This window comes from Dama dama, chromosome 1, assembly GCF_033118175.1.
Source record: "Dama dama isolate Ldn47 chromosome 1, ASM3311817v1, whole genome shotgun sequence".
Classification (NCBI taxonomy): Eukaryota; Metazoa; Chordata; class Mammalia; order Artiodactyla; family Cervidae; genus Dama; species Dama dama.
This window is the reverse complement of record NC_083681.1, coordinates 10,147,407-10,166,441: the sequence shown is the minus strand read 5'-3', so window position 1 is coordinate 10,166,441 and position 19,035 is coordinate 10,147,407. Positions and strand designations below refer to the sequence as shown.

General features: G+C 35.1%; 1 protein-coding gene across 2 annotated transcripts in view; it reads right to left on the bottom strand.

Annotated features, from left to right (window-relative positions):
- Positions 1–262: 262 nt before the first annotated feature.
- PGR (progesterone receptor) overlaps positions 263–19,035 on the bottom strand; it is a 124,022-nt gene continuing 105,249 nt past the window's right edge. For both annotated transcript variants that reach the window (XM_061143556.1, XM_061143567.1), the window contains 2 exons: positions 16,883–17,040; positions 263–14,090 (listed from right to left, as the gene is read on the bottom strand). In XM_061143556.1, coding sequence (XP_060999539.1) covers positions 13,935–14,090; positions 16,883–17,040 — 314 coding nt within the window. In that variant the 3' untranslated portion in view covers positions 263–13,934. The remainder of the gene's footprint in view (positions 14,091–16,882; positions 17,041–19,035) is intronic.

Here is a 19,035-nt window from a genome sequence, read left to right as displayed (position 1 = left end):
TTTAAGAACTTGAATAACTGTAATAATGGCTTGTAAACTATAAAAATTTCACAAAAAATCTAATACTTTTTGGACATTGATCCAAATTCTTAAAATTATTCTTTCCTTTGATAAATTATTTATGACTATATAATGTTTCAGCAAGAAGAGTACATCTTTAAGTCATTGTCACCATTAGGAAATGTGTAAAATTTGTGAAAAACAAAATAAGTCTGACAAATAAAAACATTTCTTCTATTCCATATCATCCACATTGGTCTGATTTAAATCTTACTTAAAAGAAACAATTTCATCATGCAGTTCCGCTAAAACCGTCAATAAATTCAGGAAGAATTTCAAAATTTAAATATGAATTCTATGAATAATTTTATATTTATCACAATTGTTTCTCTTTATCTAGAACACGGTACAGCTTTAAGTAATTTTCCACAAAAATACTTTGTGTCTATATCTGTCTTACCTTTAAATAAAGATTAGATGGTTATTTACCTTAACCTTTTGGTACATAAGGATTAAAACATAAAGCAAGATATTTGAAGTAGGACAGGCACTAAGGCATCAATTTATCAAAACCACTTAGTAAATATAATAATGGAAATATTGAGAATATATCCTCAAAATTCCGACCACTAAAAAGCACTCATTGCCAAGGCACTTGGAGCCACCCTGAGGCTACAAATCAAGAAACTTTGACTTTTAAGGATGTATATTATACTCCCTAATTTCACTTTGAGTAGGATTTTAAAATATACCTTAATATGTATATATTTCAAAAGGCACTGTATTCTAGTAATTTTTAAGACCTAGAAGCTATCAGTGAACTGTTCAATCCAAAGTTATTTCTCTATCAATAAAAGACCCATTTTTACAACTACACAGACCATGTCAATTAACTGCTTGCACAAATTTCTATCTGTCTTTCTCTATATATAATTTCCAGTGATTAAATCTGACTTAAATCTTTAGTAATAAATTTAGTAGGGGAGGAGCTGAGCTTCTTTGGATATTTGATGAATTCCTGAACAGAAGCTATAATGTTGGGAAATTGATGTTATTTATATTTTGGTTTCCCCAGAAAAGTGACTCCCCATTCCAGAAGCTTTTTATACTTCTAGTCAGAATTCCAAAGCCAATTCACCTTCATGAGGCTTAAACATACAGCACATCTATTAATAAGCGCGATTTTGTTTTTTCATTTCTCAAATAAAAACTATTACAAAAGATTTAATATGTATGCCAGGAAAACTAATTTAATTTGGAAAAAAAGTGACAGGATGTCCTTTTTTCTCTTTTTTTGAAGAGCAATAGTGCAAGAAATTGTTTTTCAAATTTAGTGAACTACTCTGAACCTCTGTCTTCTCTACTGTAAAATGGAACTCAATATTTAACTTGCAAAGCTTACTATAAGAACTAGAGATAATGTATGTAAAACTCCTTCCCATACAAGGTCTGTGCACAGCATCTACTTAAGTAGCAGCTAAAAACACTGGTGATATTTATTGAATGCATACTGATTCCTGATCTAAATAAGCAGGAATTGATATCAACACATTAAAAGAAGCAGAAGCAGTGGGGTTCTATGAATGAAGACTGAATATATACTCACACCGTATTTCACTGATGCTAGGAATGTTTGGAGAAGGAAATGGCAACCCACTCCAGTGTTCTTGCCTGGAGAATCCCAGGGACAGGGGAGCCGGGTGGGCTGCCGTCTATGGGGTCGCCCAGAGTCGGACACGACTGAAGTGACTTAGCAGCAGCAGCAGCAGGGATGTTTTCTGATCTTACAAGGAGCTATCAAGGGAATGTTTTTAAACAACTATGTATGACTTCAACAGGAACTTATTTACCAAAGGAGCATATTTGCATATGTCCAGTATTAAACTATATTTATAGTAATGAAACCAAATTCACAGTAATTGTCTGAAATACTTTGTTAACAATTACATTCTTTTCACTTTAATGTTAAGTACATTAAATTTCATATGAAAATCAATAATATTTTGTATAATAAATATTAAACCTTTTACTTCACCAGTGTGATACACTGCATTATTGAATCTTATTAGAAAACAGTTGAGTGCATTCTGTCTTCATGAACAATTAGCGGGGTTCAATGTAATTGTCTTGAGAGTCAGTCCTTGCTTCATTAAAACATACACAGTCAAGTATATTACCTATATAATATATAACCTATATAATTTTACCACATTCACTACCATACAACCTGAAATGTTGATTATAAATTTAAAGTGACTCATAAAATAGAATGTACTGATGATTCTTATGCATCTTGTATATAACTGTATTGAGGTTTCAGGTGCTCTAATTCATTAAGAAAGACAGACGTGTTTATTTTTAACTTCAAACAAACAAGTAAGAATACTAATTAATTAGTGGTAAATTGTTGTTTGGAAAATATATATTTTTTTCACTTTCAAACTACAAACCAATTTAATGTCAGACCCCTGGTCAAGTGGAGCAGACTGACTGAGTTTTTTCATGTGAATCACAAAATATTTTCTCTGAAGTCTACCTCTAGTGTAAAAACAAAGCGGAATTTTGAACATTAGATTGAAAATAAGTATGTAACTATATCATCAGGTGCTCACTATCGCCTGATTCTTACTTTTGCATTTGTCACCCGACCATCACCAGGGAACCCGTGCCAGGCATACATAAAAGGAGAGTCTAATCCTCTCGATAAGAAGCTCAAATGAATTTCAAATATCATCTCTCCACTTAAAAATGAGGATCTAGGAGTGTGGAACTGGACTCAAGAAGTATATAGGGGCTAAAATATCTTTCAAGGTATAAATCTTCTGTATTAACACTACAATCTACTGAAAATAGGATAGTAGCAATGGAAACCTAAAGGGGTATGGATCTTGAGAGAGGAAAATGATGATTCCTTGTATCTCTTGCCAAATATTACACTAGTTTTACTCAAGGAATAGAGAGGATTTTTCATCAACTTCAACATAACAAAATGTAAAAATCAACTATGTGTAAAGAAGTCTACTAAATCTTTCAGGTGAGTGCAAAGCATTAGATTAAAAATAAGTGTGATGATGCCATTACAAGCCCACTATGCTATAATTTTTATAGGTATGCATTTGTTATCATCCAGTAATTCCATGGACAGAGGAGCCTGGCAGGCTACAGTCCATGGTGTTGCAAAGAGTCGGACATGACTGAGCACACACACACACACACACAGAACCAGGCTTGTACAGGGGAAGGGAGAGGGTCACCCTCTTGACAGAAAAATTCATATTCCAAAAGCACATCCAAAGAATATATTTATTGAGCTATATTAATTTTTGTGTTTTTTATTTTGACACCTGGTCCTAGTCAGTTCGAAGCAGCCATGTTGCTCCAAGAAGAATTAGAACTGTTACAGCAGAAATGCTTAAAGGAAATTGATATTCACCTTCTCATTGCACAATCGGTCCTTGAAATCTAGAGCAAGACAAGTCTGGAGAATGGGACTTTCCAAGGGGGGGAAAAAAAAAAGATTCTCTAAATCTCAAAGACATCCTCAAGCGGTGGACTCAAACAGAAAGGATTCCCAGGAATAGATGAAGAAGACTCAGTCTAAGACCCAGGGGAAGCTTTCAACAGACAGGAAGAGGAAGTGAGAAGCATCTGTGATTCAGAAGAGGGAATTGGAAGAGTATGATAGCATCCCAGTTTTGAAGGAAGTGGGATGAGCTAAAGAACACCCAGACAAGTCAGGGGAAATCCAAGAAAACCATGGCTTTTGTGCATGGCTATAAAGTCTATAAGCATCTCAGGAAAGCTTGGATTCAACATGGTGCCAGCTGGGTGGTGGCTTCGCAGAAAAGGTGACCACGCACAGAAGCCAGATGGGGAAAGCAGCTGGGCCTCAGAAGGATGTGCTGAGCCAGGAAGGAACGGAAGATTTCTTCAAAATCAGACAAGTCAGACAATCAGACAAAATCAGACAAGTCACAGCACCCTGCCTTCCTGGATAAAAGAGAACAGATGCGTTTATGAGCCAGTGTCTTAATCAAGAGGTGACAGTGGTGGGTTCTGATGACCAGGCGTGGTGAGGGACGGGCGAGGCCAGTGAGGTCCAGGAGAAAGAAGACCCCTTCCCAGGGCCACGGCCCCACGTAAGTGTCTCCCTTTTCCTAGCTGTCGCGGGTTAGTGGAAGTGAAGAGGAAGACCAGCACTGGATGGAAACTGCAGGAGGTAATTCAAAATAAGCCTCTGTGAAACGAAAGGTGATAAATATGCTATTTTCATGCCAAGTTCTTTCCCCACTCTCTCACTCACCAGCCCTCCTTCCTTGACTCCCCTCACTCTGTGATGGCATCACGAAGAAGTCTTCATGAATAAGACATTATCAAGAAGTCAAGACTCCTTGCAGAGAACTAAGCATTTTTTGTACGTACTATCTTGCAACTATACTGAATAACAGCATCTGAAGAAGGATCTATACAAAAGATCTTTATTTATTTATTTTTTTAGCTGGATATAGCTTAGTTTCCCTTTCTTCCCCCATTTGCTGATTCTTAAGCTGTTCTAGTCTTACCTTTGTGCAAAACCCAGGATCTTGAGATTTAATAGATGTGCAAAGGTGAGGATATTGGCAGAGGGGTAAGGACTGATAGGATTCTAGAACTTGGTATACTAAATTTCTTAGTTTTTTTAATCATCTTTTTTAAAGAAAATTTTGAAATTTCAACAGTGACAGAACAGGCATCTGACCTATGTTTGACAATTTATATGGCATATTTTACCTATTTCCATAAACTCTGTCAATTCTTTTTTTTTTTTTTTTAAATCTCTGGAAAACTAGGGAGGAGGAAATGATCACCTCCAACTCTTATGTTTATGACCATTATTTTCCACTAGAATACTGCAACTGCTGCTCTCCTGTTTAAACAGGCGTCAAGACGACATGACTGAACATGGTGTACAAGACCACTAATTTCCTGGACCTTGTTTTCTTCTGCCTCATCATCAGCCCACACCCCGTACTCTCACCGTCAGGTCCATGCCTGTGCTGTTACCTCCTGCCTGGAATACTCTTTTCATCCTGGCTTGGGGGTCTGCTGATTCTGCATGCTCAACTAATCATTAAACCACTTTTAGATCATGACTGAGAAACCTTTTATCAAGATGCCTTTGTCCACTCTTAAATTCAGCCTAGGTGCCCCTCATGTGCTCCGATCGCTCCTTGTACTTTCTCTACCATGACATTCAATACACAACATTGTAACTATCTATCTACCCGAGTCCAGTCCCCATCCAACTGTAAACTCAGAGAAGGTAGGATTGCTGTCTAATGTATGCATTGCTTATCTCCACATTCTGGTAGAATAACCGACATGCAACACAGTAATGTTTGTAACTGGTTGGTGAAGAACAAAGTGATTCCTAAATAAGATAAATAAATTTAAAAACTGACTCCTAATGTAAGACTTTTCAACTTTGCAAAAAATCCCCACAACTTTTTGTTTTTGTATTTCAGAGCTTTTTCTTTTTTCTTTCTATTAACATAGATAACTGAGAGTCAGTTACTTTATATTAATGTAATCTATTAATAATTTTTTTTTAGTTTCAGAGTTGAAATAGATAATTTGTTCCTAACTTTTTCCTCCCTCCCCCCTTCCTCCCTTCTTTCTTTCTTGTAGTCCCTCCTTCATTCTTCCCTTCCTGCCCTCTTTCTCTTTCTTTCCCCCTCTCTTTTCTCTCTCCCTGTCTCTTTCTCCCCTCTTCTTTTTCTCTCCCTGCTTTTTAAGTGTTGACACCTAACTGGCAGCTAAACAGAAACTTAGAGATCAGTGATTTTTTTCTAAACTATGTACCCTCAAATTAGAAAATGGTCATCTTTATTAAAAATCAAGAAGTAAGCTTCCGGGCATACTTATATTTTATATGATTGGAGAGTATGTGATTATTTTTCTAACATTTACATTGTTATCACTGTAGATAATCATTCATATTTTGTATCATTAGCATGATTGTTCACTCAATAATAAAGGCGAAAAACTACTGTTTAGAGTACTTCTCCATTTCACTTCTGTAAATTGTATATACTCCTTGTAAAATATGAAGAATTTTTATATTTTTCTTATTTTTTCCCCAAATTTCAATGAAAAATTAAAAAAAAAAAACCTCTATGTTCTGACTTTTCTTCTGGATGTGCATGTGTCAGAAAAAGTGAAAATGTGCATTGGAATTCATAAGAAGAAACTGAATTGGTGAAAATGATGAGTTCTAAAGACTGCCACTTGAAAATCTCTTTCTACCCTCAGTTATATCAAATATAGGACTCACCATTTTAAGTAAATATTGGATACTATTCTTAGCCTACAGAGAATAAGCAGAGCTGAATATCCCTGTTTTGATGAGAATATGGTATGATTATATTAACTTTACATAAAACTTCTGGTGTTTCTCATGAATTTTAAAGCTCTTAGAGAAAGCTATGATAGCTGCCCATTGATTATTTTTCTATTACATATTTAAAAAACATTTTTTCATTTACCCAGTGAAAGTTACACAAAACCCATTAAATCAGTGTGGACATGATTGCTATGCAACATGATTACTCAGCAACTCTAATTGATATTTCTTTGAATAATAAACGTGAAGAAAACAAAACAATTATTTCTTAATATGAATACAGTTTGGTGGGGAGATACTTTAAAATCTAGCTTCCTGAGGGAGAAGTTAGTAAAAGTTTAATGGCAAAAAGTTTTAAACTACTGCTTTCTATAAATAATCCATAACAACAACAAAAACCACTCACAGGTAAGTAGATTTCATAGAAAGAAAAAAGCTTTATATGTAATTGACAAGAGGAAAACATTTTAAGTAGGTTTCATTTAGAAAAAGTTATGCTTGCTAAATTGGATATATTAGGATTTGATGTATTAAGAGCAATTTCAAAAGATTACAATACCATTTAAATAGTTTGCTCATATATATCTAAATGTGGACCATGATACTGATATCACACTGCAGTTAATAATCATTTTCTTTAAAGCAATGGACAGGGTAAGCTTTCTCAGCTGCTTGATTCACATTTCTCTGTAAGTCTTTTGTCAGTTAAAGCTTTCAACCAGCTTTAGCTTTCAAAAGCTAAAAGTAATGCCTTCCCATCTCTCCATGAGTAGAAAGAAAGCAAACAAACTCATGTAAGGTCAGCATGACATAAAGCAACAAGAGCCAGTAAACTGAAAATGAGGTTGACATTTGGGGCTAAGCCAGCAGGCCTGTAACACTCTCCCAGCTCCGCAGCTGCAGAGGGTGTGGACGAGCCGGGCGCAGCCTCCAGGCAAGTGCCCGGAGCGCTGCCTTGGAACGCGATCAACTCCGAGGAGAGGAGCAGAACCCTTTGAGATTGTCTTTGCTTCGGCGATAGGACATCTAGGTATCATACATGTTAAATCACTGCCACTATGAACTTCAAGGAGAACAAGTCACTCAATCCTAAAGGAAATCAACCCTGAATACTCATTGCAAGGACTGAGGCTCCAATACTTTGGCCACCTGATGCGAAGAGCTGACTCATTGGAAAAGACCCTGATGCTGGGAAAGATTGAAAGCAAAAGGAAAAGAGGACAGCAGAGGATGAGATGGTTAGATAGCATTGCTGACTCAATGGACATGAATTTGAGCAACTCCAGAGACAGTGCAGGACAGAGGAGCCTGGCATTCTGCAGTCCATGGAGTCACAAAGAGTCAGACATGACTTAGCGGCTGAACGACTATGAACTGCTGCTCTTTAACTTATCACCAATGCCCCCCTTCCCTAAATTCTCAAATCTTGTCTAATGATAGAGAAGACAAATTATTAAAGAAAACTACATTTAGCCTCTTTTCTTTCAAGTTTTTAAGGCCATACTGTTTCATGCCTAACTCCGGACGTACGGGTTTTATTGGCCCCAAGTAACTGATGGTCTGTAAGGACTTTTCCTGAGTTTAAATGGGAACGTGGGCCAACCTGAATGCAGTTATCTAGACCCAGTTCACATTCCGGATTCATATGGACATAGCCCAATCCAGGTTGGATTGGATTCCATAATATGAAGCAAGCAGTCATTTATTTTACTGCTTTTTGTTCAATTTGTGAAATTTGATAATTTGATAAGGACCAGAGAGTGTAGAATAATGGTATATTAAATAGATAATGGATGCAAGGTGGAGAGTTAGAGACTGTCTTTTTCACTAAACTTTGAGCAGGGCAAACATGGTGAAACCACAGAAATCAAGCAATATTATCTTCATTAAAATCATTACATGGCTTAGTCTAGTGTGGATAAGCAATTTAGGACTTGGCAAACCTTTGAGATTTTCTGGCTATGTATTTCCTGCAAAATTTAAGAGCTGCAAAAATTCCCCATATCCCACTGGTAGTTACCCTTTCTTGGGTTGTCTGCTTATCCGTTAACTTTATCAATGGAGACTTGGTTGGTGAGTCTCAAGTATAAAAATAAAATAGCTTTAAAATTGAAAAAAAAGTTACTTTGAGTACTTATACACAATTCCCTGGAGATTGTATGACTATTTAAAAGAATTCATATTCTATCCTGAAATCTGGTATGTAAAGAGTACACATGAGAGAAATTGCTCAGGTATTCACAGCAAAAACTCTAGAAATTTAGTAGCTTTCTTACCAAAAGAATGCAAGATCAAAGCAGACACGAAGATCTCTTCTGGGAATTTTATAACGTAGCCTTAAGAACAGGAATGTTTTTCAGGGAGCTGATAACTTCATTATGTTTCCAGACCCATTGTTCCTTTATGCAGAATTATTACCACAGTAAAAATAATCTGAGCATGAACTATATAGCATAGATTTTTAGAATGGCTGTGTTTTATTTCAACCTCTCTATATTTTAAAGAAATACTTCTTTAAAAAGGTCAAAATCAGTACCTTTATTCTTTGTATTATAATGAATGGAACAGGCTCTTCAGATTTTTGTTAAAGCAGGCCACAAACTCAAAAGACTATATTTTTTTTCAGAGGAAGAAATCAACTGAATACTTTGAACTCTAATTTCAAATCAAATATATTAAATATTCATATGCACACAGAGGTAGCCATAAAGCAACTTCATTTTCTAGATTCCTTGGTTTCACTATAGACTATACCAGATTAATCTGATAAAATCATAGCTAGAACTATGGCTTAAAGAAAAAATAAAAATAGCAGTTACTATTTCTGAACACTTGTGTATTTCTTTTCATTTTCATTTCTGTTAATTTCAAAACAATTGGCACAGGCCAGTTTACTCAGACTTGCTCAGCTCATCCAGTATTAAACAGCAGAGAAATGGACAGCAGGGATAGATCAGCTCTCACATTCAGAAAACCAAGATCATGGCATCTGGTCACATCACTTCATGGCAGATAGATGGGGAGACAGTGGAAACAGTGGCTGACTTTATTTTTCTGGGCTCCAAAATCACTGCAGATGGTGACTGCAGCCATGAAATTAAAAGACGCTTACTCCTTGGAAGGAAAGTTATGACCAACCTAGATAGCATATTAAAAAGCAGACACATTACTTTGCCAACAAAGGTCCATCTAGTCAAGGCTCTGGTTTTTCCAGTGGTCATGTATGAATGTGAGAGTTGGACTATAAAGAAAGCTGAGCACCAAAGAATTGATGCTTTTGAACTGTGGTGTTGGAGGAGACTCTTGAGAGTCCCTTGGACTAAAGGAAATAAGTCCTAAATATTCATTGGAAGGACTGATGATAAAGCTGAAGCTCCAGCACTTTGGCCATTTGATGTGAAGAGCTGACTCATTGGAAAAGACCCTGATGCTGGGAAAGATTGAGGGCAGGAGGAGAAAGGGATGACAGAGGATGAGATGGTTGGATGGCATCACCAACTCTATGGACATGGGTTTGGGTGGACTCCGGGAGCTGGTGATGGACAGGAAGGCCTGGTGTACTGTGGTTCATGGGGTCACAAAGAGTCGGACAGGACTGAGCGACTGAACTGAACTACACAGTACTCACTATCCACTGCAGCTGTTTAGAAGTTACAGGTTGACATGGTGTGGCTATTTGAAAGGCATTCCTTTTGTAGAAAGCATACTACCTACCATATTTGCATATTATCTGTGCAGCAACTAATTATTTTAATGTGAAATATGAAATATAATAGTACTGCCTAGTTTAAAAGTGCCATTTTAAAGATAAAAACACAATTGTTACGCAACAACAGACACTGGAGGTATAATTGTTTCAGACCCAAATGGCTTCTCAAACCTTTTTCAGGGAAATATTTTTATTAACTCAATCATCTATTTCAGTATCCTTCAAGTATTGTCTGATATATAACCTTCTTCTTGTGATTTAATTTCACTTTAGAGCCTATAGAAAGCATATGACCTATAAAATTAATATAAAAGTTATGCAACTACATAGGAACAGGAATGTTAGTAAGCAGAAATTTGTAGAGGAAAAGATTTAGAGCCTACAACATATCTTCATTTGGTTGATGTCATGTTCTTTTCCAAAAGCTTTAATTTTTTTAAACCTTAGCTTGAAATATTAAATCCTAGGATTTAGACACCTTCATTTTCTTGTGCTATAACAGGCACTCAATAAATATTTATTGAATGAAATCAGACATGAGAAAATTTTGCATACTGAGGTTTTCAATACAAACCTCCATTGTATTTAGAATACAATTTAGAGCTACTTATATTTTCTTAAGAAATAATTATGTTTGTGGAATTTTTCTTAGGGAGGGAAATAATACTCCACTCTGTTTTAAAATTTAGAACAGGGAGCATAAAGTGTGTTCTTACTAAATGAAAAATGTACTTATATTTTCTATGTTATAGTCAGTACAAGGAGAAAACTCACAAAGCAGGAAAAGAAAAGGTGGGATATTTGAAGAGATTAAGATAGGGGCCATGGGAAGAGAAAGTGATCAAGTCATGAACACAGAAACATGTCCTGATGCAACAAACACACATGGAATTAATTGTAACACCAAACCCAGAGAACATGTCATTCAACTCCCCGACGAGGTACACGACTGTCTTACATCAAAGTGGCTCTCAGACTAGTAGCAGAGTAAGAATATAGAATAATGCACTATTGTAATCCAGATCTGCACAAAATCTGGGGAACCTTAGGAGAAAATAAGTCACTCTCTGGAAGATGCAGGGAAGATACAACAGAAGTGATGTTTTGCTGAGCCTTGAGCTGAGACAGGACTGGTATCAAAAGGGGGAAATAAAGGCAGAAGACTGACTCTAAAGACTTGTGCGGCTGGAATAAAAGGTGAATGTATGACAGTGGAGGATAAAGAGAGTCAAGTTACAGGAACCGATGTTTGAACACCATTTCAGAGTGACTCCTATGTCACTGCATTGGTAAGAAGAGTGGACCAATTAAAATATAACCTTTGAAGGTGGATCCCAGGAAAGGGTAATTGTAACAAGCTCTCCTAGAGACGGTAGTGGGCTTCTCTGGTGGATCAGACGGTAAAGAATCTGCCTGCATTGTGGGAGACCCGGGTTTGATCGCTGGGATAGAAAGATCCCCTGGAGAAGGCAATGGCTACCCACTCTGGTATTCTTGCCTGGAGCATTCCATGGACAGAGGAGCCTGGTGGGCTACAGTCCAGGGGTCACAAAGAGTCAGACACAGTTGAGCGATTAACTCTTTCAGAGACTGTAATGTGCAGCTATATCTATAGTTGAGAAACACTGCAGTAGGTGACTGGAAGTCAATGAACATTTTCCAGTAAGGAAATGTCAAAATTAGATCCTTTTTAGGAAAATAACTTTGGCCTGGAGAACGGAGAGAGAATGAGTTTCTGTTTAAGACTCTGAACGACTAAATAGCAGTCAGCATTGTACTGGAACACACATGTATTCACTGAAAAAGACATGTAGACAGACACACTAAGGAAGAGACCTTTTTTTTTTTACTAGTTAAGACTATTTGAAATTCTTGGTTTAAACTCTTATTGAACGTTATAACCAAGCATTATGAAATTTGTTTATTACCTGTTTGGCACATGGACCTAAAGAACTCAAGCCATGGGTCCTGGTTAGAAATCATTTTAATCCCTATTTCAAATGCCTTATGAGGATTCACTGTCTACAGTTGCTCTATATCTAATTCATTCTGAAAATGGAAGAAGTTACTCGCAAGAAACAGTTATGGTAACATTATGGTCTGTCAGGGGTTTTTGGTCAGATGAAATCACTTTATCATGTTTTGGGGGTCATATTATTATTCATTAAGATTATTCTATGTTATTGCCCCTTGGTAAACTTTAAGTATCTATCAGTTGAAGGGAATGGGTAATTTAAAAATGCATTAAGAAATCAGACGCTTTAGTAAATGTTTCCTATGTTGTTTTCAAAGTTTTTTTGATTTTTCTCATTAACAACTATTAATCTGTATAAAGTATATAATCTGCTTTATTTATAAGGGAATGTCCAATTTTAAAGAAATTTCAAAAAAGAATTAGGTCTACTAGTTTTTCTGAACTGTTAAAAATTATATATGTACCTAAAATTGGTATAAATTATTTTATTTAGGAAAAAAATGATTGGTTTTTGTTGTTACCAGTGGTTCTTTCTGTTTTATATGTGTGTGTGTGTATTTTTTAAAAAATAGGTCAATTTAAAAAAATAGTGATGCCTTTTTTTTTTTTTTTTTTTTAACATAGACCTGTTTAAAATAGTGACACCTAGGTGTCCAGAGATATCTCAGAAAAAACTCATGTGTCTCCTAAAGGGATATTTTCAGCTCATATAACAATGTGAATTGTGTGTTTTCTAGTTATTGGTTGTATTATTTTAAGCCAGTATTTAATGTTTCCTGAACTATATCAGACTGGATCAGAGACACTGAAAACATTTTAACTGTGATTTGTCCACTATGCCCACTCAGTAGAGAAAGAGAATAATACTTCTCTTTTTTTCCCTCCCTTCTTTTTATTTGTTTCCTCACCTACCCTCCCTCCCTTTCTTCTTTGATGTGAAAACTGACTAACAAGCTCTGGCCAAAAGGAACATTCTGCAGGAAACTTATTATTACACCAGTATTAAAGATGAGGAAATATCATAGAGACTTGGTAAGGATAAGTGACTTTCCACATGCCCTAGATGTAGTGGGTGGAGTTAGACCACAGACTTTCTGGCTTCCTATTTCAATTCGGAATGCCTTGTTAAAGGACAGTTCCCCCCGCAAAAGGCTAGTAGAAAACTGCAAAACTCACGATGTACTTGTCATAAGGCTATGGCTCTCCTTCCTTAATAACCTCCTTAGAGATCTGTGTTTCAGATCTGGGAAACAGTCTTAACATATAAGCTGGTTTTCTTAGTTTGAGGAGCATCAATCTATTTCAAGAACTTTAAATTCTTTTTCTATATATTTTTTGCATTAAAAACCCTTTGGAAAATACAGCTAAGGTTATAAATTACCTTCTCACAAAAAAGTATATACACTCATAAAGATACAATTTTGCATACCGATTTGTTTCATTTTTGTAAATATAATCAGGGAGACAAAAGGAGCTATAGAGAAAGAACACAGAACAGCTTTTTGTTTTTACGTGTAAGATTCTTCTTTTCTCTAAAGTGGATCTGTTATATGTGAAAGTTAAAAATGTCACTGAACGATATGAAATGATACAGATAAGATTAACGTTAACAATCACTTTAGTACTGTTTTAACCTTGCAAACTCTTAAGGAAAATATGGGTGCACAAAAACACTAAAAATCTGAATTATGCTTTATAAAGGAAAACAATGAAACCTCACAACTTTTCTTTGAAATTTACACAGTATGATACGTTATAAATGTAAGGCTCTGAGAAAAGCATAGTAAAAACTCTCGACCTCATAATCATGACCGCCCAAAAAAACAGACATAGCACAAAATTTAATTTTTTAAAGATAAAAATGGCATTCACTTTTTATGAAAGAGAAGAGGTTTCACCATCCCTGCCAAGATCTTGGGTAATTGTGCAGCAATAACCTCAGACATCATTTCTGGAAATTCAACACTCAGGGCCCGGGACTGGATAAATGTATTCAAGCAGTACAGATGCAGTTGTTTGACAAGCTGTCGGTTTAACAAATAAATAAGAAACACGTAAGAAAAATAGTAAATTCCTATACTATGCAAACATGGCAGCTTATTTTCCTAATAATAGAAATACTTCAGGTGTTGCTTTTTTACAGAAATGAAAACTCCCTCCATTTCCAGAGTAATATACAAAATATTACATACACATGATGAAATATTCTAATATACAGAAAGATTTAAAGAAATGAAAGTATTCTGTAATCCTACTGGATAAGCAGTGTGAACATTTGGTATATTTCAAGTTTTTTGTTTACACATACTCAAGTACATGCATAATATATATATATGCATAATAATAATATATATGTATATTTATATTTCCATAAATGAAATTACTTTATAGTCTATTTCTTAATCCAGCCTTTCCCACATAACAATAGGCAGACTCTTCTATTTCAATACAAACAACCCAACATGATTCACTTTAGTCTAATTTTTTTTGGCCACACCATACTGCATGGGGGTCTTAGTTCCCCAACCAGGGATCGATCCCATGCCCCCTGCACTGGCAGCACAGAGTCTTAACCACTGGGCTGCCAGGAAAGCATCATTTTAATCTAATTTTAATTCTGTCAAAATAATTCATGCACACATTTTTGAAAGTCAGATAGTACTGCAAGACCCACAGGAGCAAAAACACAGATGCAACCACTCTGAATTACTTTAGTCTGGGTCATTTGATATTTACCTCTGTATTTCCAATAAATTATATTTCCCAAAGTTTACATTATTAAGATCCTATTAAATAAGGGTTTAGCTTTCTTGTATTATACACCCATCTCCTCACACACTTTCTCTTCTTCCTATTCTCTATATAGAAATATCTCAATTTTTGGCTAAATCAATATCTAGCATTTATATTATAAAGACTTTTATTGTTTCTTGCTGGATTACATTTCCTTTCCTATATGAGTTACTTTAATTTTGCTAGGGCTAATTGCCTCATGTTTCTGTGGGTTTTTTGTTTGTTTTTTCTATATTTATCACAAAGCCATAGTCAAATTCTCTGACAGAACTGTAAAAACTTACTTCAGTATGTTCATACAATTAGTAATATCTCAAATCTAACTTTTTTTTCCCTTGGTGCTAGTAACCTGAAACTCTGCATCAGTTACTGTGCTGGGACACTGCTTGGCGTCTCTCCTGGGTTGAATCTCATACTTCTTTGGCTTACGCCAGGGTTCTGTTGTAAGAAATCCTGCAGATACCCTTGAGAAAGGCTGTATTTGAGGTAAGTAAGGTCTAGGAGACCTTGCAAGTCTGAATATACTTTCATGATGTCATCATATTTGTTTGATGGTTTGGCTGGTACAAAATTCTTTGAAGATTTTTCTTTCCTTCAAAATTCTCTATTATTTTCTGGGTTCCAGTATTTTTGTTGAGAAGTCCTACAACATTCTGAATCCTGATGGTTTGATGTGACTTGCTTCTTTTTTCACTGGTATATTTTAGGATGCCCTCTTTATTCTGAGTATGCTGAAATTTTACAATAATGTGCCTTGGTTCAATTGGGTTGAGTCTGTATACCGGGCCCTTACACTCAGAAAATTTATATCCTTCAGTTCTAACAACCTTTCTTTTAAGATCACTTACGCAATTTCCTCTCCTTGATTTTCTCCATCCTTTCTTTTGGAAATTACTAAGAACTGGAAAATGAAGCCCTGTGGATTAATATTTTAAATCTGCTATCTCTCTACATTGTCATATCTTTATCTTTTTTGTTACTTTTATCTGAGTTTTCCTGAGGTTTATATTTCCTGAGTTTTATATTTATATTGAATTTTTAATTTATGCCCTCCTTTAATTATCCAAAAGTATTTTCTCACTAAATGTTCTTTTTAAAATGTTTTCTATTCTTTTTACATGGATGCAACATCATTCTTACTTCTGTGAGCATTTTAATTTTTGATTCTTTCTTCTGTTATCTGCACTGGAGCTTTTTCCTTCAAGTTACATTTTTTTTTTTTTTCTGTTTGTTTATTTTGTTCTGTGCCTTAGATTTGAGAGACTTTATCTAAATAGCTAATAATTCTTGGCTGTTCACATTTAGCAGTGAGGCCTCATATTTGATCTAGTGAGCAGAGAACTTTCTATGCCTTGATTATTACTGTAGTCTTGTTTCTGAACACAGTAATGATAAAAGTTTGTATGCAATACATCTTGACTAACCCTATATATTTATCCAGTTTGGTGTTATGCATTTCTAAACTGTTTTTTTTTTTTTTTTCTCTCTTGTATAAGCAGTGAGGCATACATATCTTAAATGCTTGCCTAATTATTTAAGATAAACCCTAAAAAGTGGGAATTTGAAAAGCATACAACCTTTAACTATTGCCACACACTGCTAGATTGTCCATTAGCATTGTTACTGATTTATAACTCCACCCAAAATGGTATTCCCACATCTGTATCTTTGCTTTTCCAGTTTACATAAAATTTTCTAACTTAAGACAAAAACATTTTGGAGCATTTTCAGGAATATGTATCACAATTCCTATCAACCATTAAATTACTCTCAAATTTCACAAATACTAGTAAAAGGATCTTCCAGTGATCTATACTGAAAATGAAAAAAGCACAATATAAATTTTGAACAGTATGATGCAAGTACTATTTTTTTTTTTTTTTTGCAAGTACTGTTTTAAAGTGTAAGTACAAACATAAATTTGACAAACACCCATGAAGTAAAACTTATACTTCATACTTAAGAAGTAATAGATAGGAATTCAGAAAATAATCGCTGATATTCTAAAAACCAAAATACTTACATCATGCAAGTTATCAAGAAGTTTTGTAAGCTGATAGAAACGCTGTGAGCTAGGGACTACTCCTTTTTGCCTCAAACCAATTGCCTTGATGAGCTCTCTAATGTAACTTGATCTCATCTCTTCAAACTGGTTTTGACTTCTTAGTCCTTCTAAAGGAACTGTAAGAAGATAATTACAAGTGGCAGTTATGTTTAAAAAGATGACACTAATACTTTATAATATAAACTTCTGAACTGTACAGTGATTTCTTTTAATATGCAACTCTAGAAACAAATATCTGAAATAGAAAAGAGTGCTACTAACAGTTTTAGGACATGTAAAACTTCCAGTACTTTTGAAGAATGTGGTACCAACAGCTAGCTAAGTTAAAGAACATCTCAGCTTATTTTAGAACCATATCAATGGATTACTCATTTGACTTAGCATCTGCTCAAAAGAGCATCTGACATTATTGTACATTCCTGTCTCAAATATTTAGTTTAAGCTTACAAATACACATATGCTGTGTCTTTTTTGGTTTTTGTCTCCTGACTATTGATACGAGAGAAAGTCACTGATGTTTGAATTTTCTCTTATATGCAGCCACTTGGCTATACTCTATTTTATATGTTATTTGTATTTATTCATTTACTAATATTGTTAAATCTAACAGTTTTTGTTGGATTATCGTTTTGTTTGTTTTTTTTTTTGGTGTACGACAAGACCATACTCAAATAATATCCTTATTTTCTCCTTTCCAACAGTTGTAGCTGTCATTTCTCCTTCATGGTTCAATACATTGTTTAAGTCTTCCAGAACAATATTTAATAATAACAGTAATACTAAATACTCCAATTTTGTTGCTGATTTTATTGATATAAAGCTTCTCATTTCCATTATGATGTTAACTGGTAATTCACACTTCTACCTCAGAAATCTTTAATTCACACATCCACATCTTAGGCACAACGTCCTATTACAGGCCATTCTCTTGTTTCCACTACACAGTCAGTAAACCTACAGCCTTTCTCCTAGGTCTTCCCGGCTCTTCTGTTGTCACCTGTCTGAGACGTCCTGGTTGATTTCTTTAGCAACTCTGTCACCAGAACTCCCAGCTCCCTCATTTCCTTTTACTTTGGTCTCAACTGTCCCACAAACAAATCTTCAACCAAAGTGAAATTCGTGCAACTATGTCCAGATTACTGAAAGAAAAATCACATAATCTATGGATTTATGCATATAGATATTTATGATCTTGACCTTTAGCAATATTTCTAGAGACAAGTGCACTTCATTTGAGCAAAGTCAACTCTATGTCTCCAGCAAAGGTAGATAAATAAAGCTTTTTAAAAACCTCTTTCTTTATTCCCTGTATCCCAAGAGACCTTGACTTCCACTTCCGTTGGCAAAAAGAAGGCCGGAGATAATAAGCCAATAGAAACTAAAAGTTAACTCTGGTTTAGAGTCTTCAGGAGCTCAGATCCTCAGTATAAAAGGGACAGGTAATTTGGGCAATAGGACACTTTTGTGCCAATTGAAAACTTAACTGTATGTATATGTTATGTGTATCATAACATATAGTATCATAACCTATTCCCTTTACTTAATATAGTATCTATTTTAAACATCTATAACTCTTTTTAAACATCCCAACCAATTTTCACATCTCCCTCACTCTTCAACATGACTATAAAATTATTTTTTCTTCTGATTACTGAAGTATTGTTTTCTCATTGCACTTTAAAGAGCTGGAAACCTAGTAACCCAAAGTCTTCGACTCTACCCATCTACCTGTTGAGGACCAGACTTGAAGCAATTATCCTTGCTTCAAGAAAATCAGACCTAATCTCATCCTGTCTCATCCTATTAGTATCAACCATTAACAACACACTCCGAGGATATGATAATCTAATCACTAGGCTCTCATCCTATGCTCCTGGTATATCTCTGAAAATTATTTTCGTCTCCTACTCTCTTCCTTAGATTTCAGATTGATGATGAACCAGCTCTAAAAAAAATTTATACTTTATTTGAGCTCTTTATATTAATTCATTGTTTTCTTAATTATTACACTCAGCAATACATGACTGGAGAATTTCCTCTGAGATTCTTATTGATTCCATATGAGGGTTTTCAGCATTTCTTGTAAATATATTAGTGGCAAGTGGGGGAGA